Source organism: Adiantum capillus-veneris, chromosome 19 (genome assembly GCF_014529385.1).
Source record: "Adiantum capillus-veneris isolate H3 chromosome 19, ASM1452938v2, whole genome shotgun sequence".
Lineage (NCBI taxonomy): Eukaryota > Viridiplantae > Streptophyta > Polypodiopsida > Polypodiales > Pteridaceae > Adiantum > Adiantum capillus-veneris.
The window spans coordinates 91,835,189-91,847,628 of NC_140949.1; the positions used below are offsets into that span (position 1 = coordinate 91,835,189).

At 43.6% G+C, this 12,440-nt stretch overlaps 1 protein-coding gene across 3 annotated transcripts; it reads right to left on the bottom strand.

Annotated features, from left to right (window-relative positions):
- Positions 1-3,841: 3,841 nt before the first annotated feature.
- Positions 3,842-6,150, bottom strand: LOC147434463 (uncharacterized). 3 transcript variants are annotated; one of them, XM_086490915.1, is made up of 3 exons: positions 5,994-6,150; positions 4,616-5,490; positions 3,842-4,517 (listed from the first exon to the last, which is right to left on the bottom strand). In XM_086490915.1, exons 2-3 carry the CDS (start codon positions 5,431-5,433, stop codon positions 4,163-4,165), a joined length of 1,173 nt encoding a protein of 390 aa, XP_086347041.1. In that variant the 5' UTR covers positions 5,434-5,490; positions 5,994-6,150; the 3' UTR covers positions 3,842-4,162. The 3 variants fall into 3 exon arrangements, with proteins under 3 accessions (XP_086347041.1, XP_086347042.1, XP_086347044.1); XM_086490916.1 differs by lacking the exon at positions 5,994-6,150 and adding an exon at positions 5,813-5,964; XM_086490918.1 differs by lacking the exon at positions 5,994-6,150 and adding an exon at positions 5,582-5,735.
- Positions 6,151-12,440: the final 6,290 nt, after the last annotated feature.

The following is a 12,440-nucleotide window of genomic DNA, read 5'->3' on the forward strand; positions in this document are numbered from 1 at the left end:
TTTTTTTGTTAGCTGTTTTTATTGTTCCTATAAAATTATAGGTATAATAAATCTAAAGGTAACTTTTTTTTTGTAGATGGCTACTAGGTACCTTCACAGACATGGGAGATGCTGTGTTGGATAGTTTTGCAGGAGTTGGGACATTGGCAGCACAATGTTTACTACTACGTAGACATTGCATCAGTTGTGAGAAGGATTGGGCAGTTTTCAGTGCTTGTTTGGAGCCAGCTCAGCGCTTACCTTCCGATTTAGGCTCGACATTGATGTTTCATAGGAGTGTCAGAGCTCAGGTAACTGAGCAACCGCAGCAGGTGTCCGAGCAGCTTCATCCGCTTGACCCACCGTTCCCGACACCACTCAGCAGTCAGGGCGAGGTAGTAGCAGCACCATATCCCACTTTCACAGCCCCATTTTTGGCATGGCGTGCAACTGGACCGTCTCCCAGTGCATTCATTGCCTCCACATCTGAGGCCCCACCCGGGGTTGATCCATTGCCTCTTTCACTATCTGCAGTCCCCCCCCCCCCCCCCACATATAGTTCATACCCTTTGCCATTTGGAGTAGTTCCCCCACCATTTGGTGCACTGCCTCCGTTGGCACGACCTTTGTTTCCTCCCAGAGGATATGGCCCCCCACCGCCCTTCTTTCCTCCACGTCACCCATGATGTATCACCCCCCATATGTATTTACTTTGGATGCAATGGAACTCATAAATTTGGGGTTTGCTAGATGAAATAGACCCTAATTGTGTGTAAGGAACTTCTATTTCTCTTATTAATAGTGTATTGAATGATTCGCCGGTGTTTTTTGTTTGAATGTAAGTTGGTCGTGAAATGACAATCAAATTTTAGTTGGAGAGAGAGAGAGAGAGAGAGAGAGAGAGAGAGAGAGAGATGGGTAGATTGTCCCTTCTTTTGAGAATCCGCTCGCACGATTCTTAAAAAGCGCTCGCCAGAAACTGCTCGCCCAAAAATCGCGTCCCATATATAGTATGATATCAATTATCTAGAAACCTAGTATGGTATCAATTATTTAGAGCTAAAGTAAAGGTGCACATGGTGAATTCATTATTACGATACACCACATGCATTCACTACTTGTGTATTCACTATTGTAATACATCACATGCATTGGGTAGCAATCGTATGCAAAGAGTTACGTGTGTAACTAACATGTGCAGATGTTGATCGACATCAAGTGTATAGTTCTAAAAATGAGATCTAAATAAACCAAAGCAAAGGAAGTAATACAAAAATTCTATAACAAGCAAAGAGACAAAGATGGATGAAATGCAGCAATTGATGAGGTGCTTACTGAACTGCAATGTTGTACTGATGCTTTTTGATTGTCCAACCAACAAGCCGATATTTGAGTCAAGCTTCAAAAAACCAATGTGAATAGTGAAACATATCATCTTGCAATGAAACCACAAACTGAAAGTGCAAAGTATACAGTGCACGTCATACAGAGGTGCCATACAAAAGTATGGTGGAGAGCTGGCACTGTGGTCTCTCCAAAAAATTATAAGAATCGGAAGCCGTGCCCTGCCCCGTAGCGTTTATGTGTTGCGCCAAGCAAACGCATGTGCATGGAAAATTGGATGCAGATAACGGACCTTGCAATGTTGTTGAGTTGGAGTCACGCTTGTGCAATTGGAACGTGCAGTGTTTTGAATATATGTCCTCCCTGCCATACACAAAACACGTAGATGTAACTTTATGTTCTATGGCCTCTGATCAGTATTACCTTCTCTCTCTCTCTCTCTCTCTCTCTCTCTCTCTCTCTCTCTCTCTCTCTCTCTCGCTTTGTGTGTGTGTGTGTGTGTATTGTAAGCTGCTTGGTTATCAATTATGTCTCCTTGTTGACCAACCAGGCTTCCTAACTACACATGATAATAGGCATCTTGAGGTCAACATCCCCATAGCGGAAGGCACTATATATAGTCCGTTCATCAATAATCCGCACCTGGAAAACTACTATTATGTGACGCTCATGGACATTATTACAGGTGGCATTCCACTCGATATCATTCACCTTCAAAATAGAGCCAAAAGGTGGCAGGGACGTTCTCATTTTTAGCAGTTATGAAGCCCAAACTACCTTGCATTTAGCTGCCTACTAAGCATTGTGGCAAGCTATGACCAACTAGAACTTGTAAATGCCCCACGTTATACTTATCAACACATCAACCTGCGGTTTAAGGCAACACAACGTCGTATTTGTCGGTCCGCTTGACGTATGTTATTTCCAAGGGGTTTTAATCAAGGTCTCAATCGCGTAGCAATTCTCATGAGGGTGTAATGAGTGTGATTTTGTGGCCATAGAGACGGTATACTCAAGCTCATCACAACAACAACTGTAAAATATCTATTGGTGGCTTTTTTTTTTCACCATCAGAACGGGGAAGGTAGTAGGGAGAAACTATACTGTAAAGTTTCTGCTATCCTACCCAATTGTTGAATGGCCAGCAGTGAAGTGCTGTTGAAGGCTAATAGGTACTCATGACATATTAGTAGGCATGTCTTCAAAAATTCCAGTACTCCGCAGCGAGTGTTCTTCGACTTCTCCAACATCAAATCTTTGTGTAGAAAAAGAATTAGCTTCCACTTCTACTCTTTGACTATTCCTTTGATCCTGGTTGGCAACATGGGAACTACATGATTGAATATCGCTGCAATGCTGATGCATCTCCTTGGAGCTACACATTAACTAACCCTCGCAAACACCATATTTTGCGTTGAATTGGTTATGAGAGATGTTTTTGTTTTTCTGCAAATCGTTTCGAAATGCTTGCCTCATCAAATTTTTGGATTGGCCATCAATAGAGCTAGATGAGGAGTGCAACTGAAGCCAACGACTCATCAAACCATGACTTTCACTAGTGGCGATATTCACCCATGCCTTTCTCCCGACATTGATGTGTCTACTACTAATCGCCTCACACTCTACAAAAAGCCTAAGCAACTAACCATCATAAGCTTGAGGATAACAATCATAAGTTTTGTGTGTGATCGATCTTGCTAAGATTTTATGCCCTCATGTCCACTTCGACGTTTACTCTTTCCTCTGCCGTCTGCATTGTCAACAGCCTGATAGCATCATTAGAAAAATGTGTTGAAGGGGTCTACAAAGGCAGTGAGTTTTGGTGATTCGACTCCAAATTAGGCCAACTAATCATCGATTGAAATCTGATATCTTCTTTGTCAGTAGCACTAGAATAGACCTCTACCAAGGGTTGATCACACGAAATATCTAATCTTTGAGAGTGCTCATCACGTCGGCAAGCATCTGAAGCACCCTCCATCTTGATGATTTACGAAATATAACTAGGATTTGAAAGCTCAGCAATACTCTTTTTTAGTTCTTCTCAGCTTGCTCCTGCACTAATAAACAACGCGGAAAAGAATTGGTGTGAATCTTGGGAATTAGGCATGGCTCATGGGGACTTGCTGCAATATAACATTTCCATGAACATTGAAGGATGAATCTACATGAGCTATACTTGGAGCGACATAATGCTGGCCATGACTAGTTGCGCCTGTAGAAACGAGCTAAGTATGGTGCTATGATTGCACACAAAGCTGTTATGATTGCTACACGGGGAAGGGGTAGGTAGGCTATTCAGGCTTCACTGCAAAAGAAGGCCGATTCCAATATGCTACTCTCTCTCTCTCTCTCTCTCTCTCTCTCTCTCTCTCTCTCTCTCTCTCTCTCTCGCAAAGATTGTACAGAGACAAACCTGCAGTCAAAGCTCCGAGCTGCTTCTCTGCGAACTGCTGATCGAACTGTTTCTGAGGGAAATTGAGCAATGCAGAGTGCTTTTTTTATTTTACTCACTTGGTAGCTTTTTACGCGGCGTTTTTTTATATTTAGAGCTTTCATGTTTAAAAAAATAAACAAATCTAATGCCACGTGGTGGCTTCTCCATTCAGATACTAGAAAAAGAGCCTTTGGCTCACCAAGTAACCATAATCTAGAGGTACCAACCTTCAATCCTATAAACATCAGACATATGACTGGAGACACCATAGCACAGTGGTGTAGCGCAGTGGTGTATACATGTACAGAATACCACAATCCCCAAGATGGTGAGTCAACAAATTTGCTTCCCTATACAGCGACAGCCTCCTTATGCAAAGGCAAATCCATCATTGCTTCCACCTCAACCAATAAAGAAGAGGCTACCAGATACATGTTGCAAGTCTGACAGAGAATAAGACCTAGAGGGCACCAAGCTCTGTTGACCCATAGGACGTGCATAAGAAAATTGTGCCTCATTTTCATTCTTTGTACTCATGGCTACTGCCAATGCCAAAGTCGACTTGCCACTCTGCAGCGGCTTCTTTGATATGGTTGTGGAACCTTTCTGTAAATGTGGAAGCTGAGAGCTGCTCGAATGGACCTTTCGTTTCTTGGCATAAGGACCTTCGGGCTTGGCAAGATCTTTGACAGAAACAATGTCTCTCAAACAGATAAAGGAACGAGACTTGCCAGCATAAAACCGAGACAGCCCTTTTCTGCAAAAGAAAAGAACCCACAAAACCAAAAACATCACGAATGGCCTCTAACAACACACTCTTCAAATAGAAAGAATGAAAAATATGAGAGGACAAACCTTGGAGAAGTGGAAGATCCTACGGGGCAAGAAAGGTCTACACCATCTTTGAAGGGACTTTCAACTTCTGCATCGTCGCAGGCCGGTGATGCCTCCCCAGATGACGAGCTAGAGACTGGCAGAACAGTTTCCAATGAAAATGACGATTCTGATATGGTATCAAGATCAAAACCATCCATCCTCAGTAGACTTTCAGATTCGTTGGCACTCTTTAAGGTATTGTAAGAGAAGACTTCTAGTAATCCTTGGTTCCCACAAGGGTTAGCATTAACCACACTGTTATAATATGCAGTATTACAAGCTGTCCTTTTGGGTGACTCCAATTGTGATATACTGCCACTTTCAGTCTCCTCACTTGATGAAGTCTGTATCTGCAATTCATTGCACTGTAAAAGATCCACATTGCAATGTGGCCTGCCTAGACCAAGAGGTTGGCCAGAAACTGAAGAAGTATCCACAAATTGTAAGCTCTCCTCACTAGACATGCATCTGTATGATTCAAGGGGTACACCGCACAGTGCACCAAGGGACCCACTTTGACTGTCCTTGACGGTGGACTCAGGATCTGACTGGCATTGCCCACGTAAAGAAAGAGCAGAAAGGCCCCTTACTACCGTGTCGTGTGAAGAGGAGAACCTGTAATTGGAGCCCTTGGACACTTCCCCACTGGCACAGAGGCCTCGAGATATGCCATCTTGCACTCTAAAGTTTGAAAAGCTAGCACCTTTCGGTCCTTCTACTGCAACACATGTGCTCCCTTGGCCTGCCATTTTGTAAGCAACGGTAGGACCCGAGGCCATTTCCCACGATACAGGCATAGTGAATCAAGAGGTCAATGATTCAAGTCACAAATGCAATCTACCCGTCTGTTTTTCCTGCAAGTAAGAAGAAAAACCGCACCATTCAGCGTCACTGAAATGATGAGCAAATGCAATGTTATATGCAGGTGCTTGTGAAATAGCATACATCTGTGACAGGCTATGCCTGCAAATACACGTTTTTTTGTCTTTGTCTACAGTCAATATCCAAGAAAAGCAAATTGTGCAATCGCAGTGCATGCCTATGCATGGGTATGCAAAATGGAAACAAGTTAAGAGTACTTTGAGAATCATCTGTGAGACACAGTTCAAGATCTACCAACAAAGCCCAGAAATGAGACAGAAAAGTATGGCTATGGCATAAGGTGCAATGCCGTACCATCATGCGCAGAAGTCTGACGAAAATTAACAAGGTACCATGCTAGCAAACAGAGGCATCTCTCTCCTCTCTCTATCTCTCTCTCTCTCTCTCTCTCTCTCTCTTTCTCGCTCTCATACACACACAAGCACACGCAACCCATTCACGCACAAAATGAAAAATGGGGGAGGACAGTACATACCTGAAAGACAGAAAGGAAGCGAGAGTGAGAGCGAGAGGAGAAATTGCGATGGTGAGGACTAAGGAAGCAGGTAACATGGACAGGAAGAATTTGTAGCGCGCACGCTTAAATCTTTGGGGAGAATGAGGGGCGAGGACGGGGCGACCATGGGTCCAAGAAAAAGGGCGAATTGACCTCCCAATGAAGATAAGCTTTGGGATGCACTTCCATGCATTTCTCTCTCTCTCTCTCTCTCTCTCTCTCTCTCTCTCTTTCTTAGCACGACCACAACCAGAGCAGCCGGCCAAAGAGAATCTTGCAGGGGCTAGTGCATACGTGTTGAGTGCTCTTTTTGGCCGGCAAGTGGCTGGTTGGCCACTGTAGCCCACGCTTCACCTCCCCCGACAACGTCTCCAGCCTCCTGCCATCCAATCAAAAGTCTGCAACCCTCTTCCACTCGCTGGCCGAGCTGTTGCCGGAGAGGTTGTGCTCAATATCGCCAACCAGCAAGGGAAGATTCCCCAGCATCAACTATTGGCTGTCGAGCTACCGTCCGGCTCGTTGTGCTAGAGCTATCTCACCTTTATCCCAATAATTTTAGTTATTCATTATAATTCATATGCTCACTTAATTAATTATCTACTACTAAGCTCATTATCCCACCGAGGGATAGCAGCAACTGTACAACCCACGTTGCATGCGTTGTAAAAGTGAGCAAAAACCACTGCTTTTGTAGCGTAGGTTCCTTGTCCAAGCCATTGCTTTCTCTTTTGAGTGGCACTGACCAGTTTCAAGCGCTACCTAATAACTTCGAAATGCAGGAGCAACCGGCTGGAGGAGGTCTTTGTACCACATTGAATAAAGGGTCTTTCTGTTGGAGTCCCTACTATCCCTCAATGGGACGCAGCTCTTGCTTCCCTTTCTCACGATTTAGTGATCATCTTTCCCCGTGAGGCAGAGTTGCATCCAACGTGGCACATACAACGTGTATAGAGCTTGGTGTCGCTGCAAACTAAATCGTCGCATACCTTGCACATGGTATTTGAAGCACATGGCTTATGTACTATTCTTGCTGTAAGGAGCCCACCTTCTTAAAATTTTTTAGCGCATAGCCTCCTTGTGACTATGCGTGTGCCACCTATTTGCTCAATGTAAGTGAAAATCGTGCAATTGCCTCTTTATGCGCTACTACTCTAGCGTGCTACCATTAACCTATTGAAAGATCATAGCACAGAGCATTAATGCGCCCTATTCGTTGTTATCGAACTGTGGGACGTAGATCCCAAATAAAGGAGAGTCACTCACTCCTCAATTCATTGTATCATTCATGACCAACATTCCCTCCACATCCCTTGGCACTAAGTAACACCCATATTAAATGCGGGGTGGAGTAATGGGATCAACGGCGGGGCTAGGGGGCGGGATCTCGAGGCGCACTAAACTTGGCCAGCGGGAAAAACGAGCCGTGCCGTCAAGAAAGCGAGGCGTATTAAACATGGCCATCGGGAAAAGTGAGGCGCGACGGGGCAATTTGAACCCGAGACCTGGCCGTCCGGGTTTAGGGTCACATAGGCTAACCACCTCACCCGCGCATGCATTGTGTACCCACAACCGTTTTTACAACATTATATTATGTCATAATAATCAATATCAAATTCTCATAAACGATTTTCTCATGTTAAACTGATCATTTAATATGGGGAAGTGTCAGGGGAGAAAAAGCTATAATATTGGTTAAGCTAGCAGACCGACCACAGTAGGGATTCAAAGGAGGGAAAATAGGGATCCAAAGGGGGGGCCATCTGTAAAAGAGCTTTAAAAGAGCTGTGTGCAACAATGGGCTCAAAAGACCATAAGGTTCATCCCATTAAGACTTCCAAAATGCTAAGGTTCCAAAATTCAAAGGTTGTGTCCAAAGGTCAAACATTAGGGGAATTGGATGCTTTGAGCGTGTCCCAAAAAGTCTTTGTCAAGCCCTACATAGAAGGGGGCGAGGCCAGAAGTAGGGGATGAGAGAGAAACACCCACACACACTCACAAGCTTCATTTGTACACAAGGGGAAAGAGGGACACATGTCAGCTCCCTAGGCCAGATGCCCACAAGATGTACTCAAATCCTGTTGGATGGCCATGGAGGTGGACCAATGAGAATTAGGCTAGAGTAAATCTAGTTTAATTAATTTAAAAACACTTAATAAAAGAACCAATAAGAATTAAGCTCTCTAGAAGACTATTGGACAGTTTCCCAAGGGGACCAATGAGCATTCAATAGCCCAATGGCTTGCCCGATTCATATTGGCCAGGAGGCAAAGGGTTCCAATGAGAGTTTAGTTGCATTTATTAATTACCTAAAGCTCCAAAAGGGGAAAGGGAGACACATGTCAGAAGGCTATCACTTATGCTGCTTAATTTCCATTGGTTGAGGCTGGGGAGGTCCAATAGGGCTGTAGCACGAGTAATTAGAAAGGGAGGTCGACCAAGAGAGAGAGGGGGTTGATTTTTGCAAGGCATTATCACACACACACTCACACAATCTCATGTGTGAAGCAAAGAAGACTCTCTCTCCTTCTCAAGATTTAATGGAAAGCTTATCACCCACTCCAAGCTTGTGAGAAGGAAGGCCTACACCAACAACTCTTGGCTTTGTGATGCAAATCCAACCAAGAGCCAAGCTTCAATACATGCTCATCTTCTCTACCATGCTAATTATTAAGCTAAGCTATGCTAATATGAGTGATTATGTGAGAAGATGTACATCTTTCTCGTAAGAATACTCCTTCTTCCTCTCTATCTACTCTCATACCCCGCTAGCTCTCACCATCTTCGAAGGTGTGTGAGGTCTTGGGTCTGAGACCGTGAGGGAATTGATGTTGTGCTTGATAAGTGTTTTGCGTAGTGCATGAAGTTTCCATCTTCATTGCACTAGCTAGTATTGAAAGAACACAAGAAATTGTATTGTAAAATGTCTCTCTTTTGATGGGAGAAACCATAATACAAAGACTTTTGGAGGGGGGACCGGCTCCATGCAAATCCGGTCCTCAAATGTTGTCAATTGCTTAATTTCTCTCTCTTTTGAAGTATTGTTCATGCTATCTAACTAGGTGTTATGCTTTTTGTTGCTCTCTCCACCCAAGCACTCTTGTTAATCTCATTAGGAATCTATTCTAATGAAATGCTCAATATGTTCATGCTATTTTCTACTACACACAAGTTACTAGGCCATTAAATGTTACATTGGTATCAGAGTACAAGGTTTCTCTTTTCTTTCTCAAGAAGGGAGGTCCTCAAGCTAGCTATAAATGGTTGGTACTATTAATTGCATGTGAGTAAGTAGAATAGGGATTTTTCAGCCTTGCAGTGCACCTGCCTTTGTGTTGTTAACGGGGCATCACCGTTGAGATCTATGGTCTTAATAGTGGAGTCCTACGGGGCTTGCCTACGGCTTAACCACTATTGAGCTATTAGAAGCTTGACAGGAGCCAGTGCTATTTTGGTGTTGAACGACCGTCTCTTCTATTCCTTGCAATTAATGGTATTCGAGCCACGGGTACAGTAGTTTGAGTGCTTTTTCTAAAGGGGTAAAGAGGAGTAGCAACTAGGGTTTGAAGTGCCAAAGTACACCTAAAAGTTGTTAGAATGGTTGACAATAGTAAAGAGAGTGAAATTAATGTTGATAACTTTGATTTTGCTAATGAGCAAGCTACTAATGATGCCCTGATGCTTGTTAACTATCTTGTTTCTAGGCTTCAACAAGCCATGGGCAATCCATCCCTCCAAAGTGAAGTGCAATGGCAGCTTCGTGCTCATGGGATTCTCCAAGCTCCCCACCATGACGAGAGAACACCTAGGAAGCCTCCTTGCGAGACTTCCAAAAGAGGTCTCTCTCCGATTCGGGAAGAAGAAGAGGATCCCTATGAAGGGCTTAGAAATTTGCTCCTTGATGACGCATCTCCTTCTCAAAGGAGAACTCAAGAGCCCTCACCAAAGGAACGAGAAAGAAGTGAGTCTCCCGTGACCTCGACGGAGATGGCTCCACGAAGACGGTGGGCTAAACGCTCTCCATCACCTCCAAAACGGAGAAGACCATCGCATACTTCTCCACACCATACTTCAAAGAGGGATGACAAAAAGCAAGAGAAGAAAAAGGCGAGAAAGAGGACACCCTCTTCTCCATCTTCTTCATCCTCTTCCTCTTATGAAAGTGATGGTGAAGACAATGAAGATCAAGGCGAGAAAGAGGTCACCCTCTTCTCCATCTTCCTCAAATTCTTCATCTTCTGAAGAAAGTGATGGTGCAACCTTTGAACCATCAAAAAGAAGAGGCCATAGGAAATCCTATGCCGTGTGGAAGAGGTCGTCCAAGCTCAAGAAATTCAAAGAGGGAGGGAAGAGCATTCCCTTACCTATGATGGCACTTTTGGTGCTATGGACAAAGTCTTTGCCTTTATCCAACAATTTGATGTGGCGTTCGGAGATGAGGGCTTCACGGAGTCCTCTAAGCTACACCGTGTAGCTATGCACTTTCAAAAGTCCGCCAAACAATGGTGGTCTAGCCTACGGGCCAACGGTGAAGCTCCACGAACATGGAAAGCTTTAAGAGCTTCCATTATGAAGCAGTTTTTGGCCACCGATGCCAAAGACAAAGCACTCACCGAATGGCGAAGCTTAAAGATCTCTCCCTATGAATCCATCCACAAATATGTAGACAAGTTTTGGGACCTACAACTCAAAGCCACTGTCTTCAAAAAGTTGGATTTTGGAGAGCAAAAGCAGCAATTTTGTGCGGGCTTAACTGAAGAAATGGCGGAGTATGTCAACTCCCAAAGGCCACGTACCATATCGGCGGTAATACATCATACTATAGTGGCCTCTCGAATCAATATCCAAATAGGGGCTAAGAGAAATTCTAAGCCCACGGAAAACAAGGGTTCCAATGAGCCTAAGGGGAAGACAATGTCCAAAAGTCTCCTAAGGGCAACTCCAACAAAGCTAAAGAGAATGGAGTTTACAAAGGCAAAAATTAACTCTCTCCTGAAGAGCTTGAGTGTTATCGAAAGGATAACCGGTGTTTCAAGTGCGGCGAACAAGGGCATGCGTACCACGCTTGTCCCCAAAAGAAAAACCGCTATGATCCTCCTAGAGCTACCTTGGTCGAAATCCAAGAAGAGGAAACTCACCACAAAGGATTTCCTCTATGCCATGTTTGGGGAAAGATAAGAGAAGATGATGCTTTTATTCTCTTTGACCCCGGTTCTACTCACAATTTTATATCTATAGAGTTGGCCACCAAGCTAGGCATACAAGCCTATGAGATGGGAGATGTCCTACCTGCAGATGGTGCTTTCAAGGGGCAAGAAGTTTCAGTCACTCCCTTAATCGGGAAATTGAGGCTCCATGTCCAAATCTATGTGGACTTCTTTATCTCTCCTCTCAAGCATGAGGATGTAATCCTAGGGGCACCATGGTTTGATCGCATGGTTGCCAATGTTAAATTCCTTGAAAGGAAAATCTCCTTTAAGTTGAGGGAAAAAGATATGTATATAGATGCTAAGGAAATGGGTAACACTATACCCATTGTACATGCACAAGCTTTCAACAAGTCATTAAAGAGCTCTATTTCCATGTACATGATTTTTGTTAAAGATTCTCAAAATGAACCTAATGTTTTAGCAAAAGAAAATATACACAACCAAAAGGAATTAGAGTTATCCAATTTTCTCAAGGGGTTTCAAGATGTCTTTATTGACGACATCGAGCTACCTCCTGAACGAGGTAATGATGACCATACAATTCAACTTCTTCCAGGAAGTTCACTGCCTAACAAACCTCCTTATAGAGTTTCTCAAGCTCAACAAGAGGAGATTATGTGGCAAGTGCATGAATTAGTTGAGAAGGGCATGGTTAGGCCTAGCTCATCTCCATTTTGTTCTCCTATGCTACTAGTGCAAAAGAAAGACGGCACATATCGTATGTGTGTCGACTATAGAGTGATAAATAGGATCACTATCAAGAATAGGTTTCCCGTTCCACGGGTAGAAGACCTATTTGATAAGCTACAAGGGCCCACCTACTTCAGTAGGATTGACTTAAAAAGTGGCTATCATCAAATAAGGATAGTTGATCAAGACATTGTAAAGACCGCATTTCGCACTATGTTTGGTCTTTACGAATACGTTGTCATGCCTTTTGGCTTGACCAATGCACCAGCCACATTCAACCGCTTGATGGAGAAGCTATTCAGGCCTCACCAAACCTTTACTGGAGTGTTCTTTGATGATATCATCATCTACTCTAATCCATTAGACGAACACAAGCGACACCTCCTAGTAATATTTCAAGTTTTAAGAGAGAATAAACTTTATGTTAATTGAAAGAAAAGTGAATTTTTCTTGCAAGAGATTCAGTATTTGGGTCACATTATCTCTCAAGATGGCATCCAAATGGATCCATCAAAGTTAGAGGTAATAA

Bases quoted from the DNA above. Each gene is read 5' to 3' on its own strand.
- LOC147434463 (XM_086490915.1), bottom strand. From the start codon at position 5,433: ATGCCTGTATCGTGGGAAATGGCCTCGGGTCCTACCGTTGCTTACAAA. The intron at 4,518-4,615 runs GTTTGTCCTCTC...TTTCTTTTGCAG, and splicing joins GGATCTTCCACTTCTCCAAG to AAAAGGGCTGTCTCGGTTTT.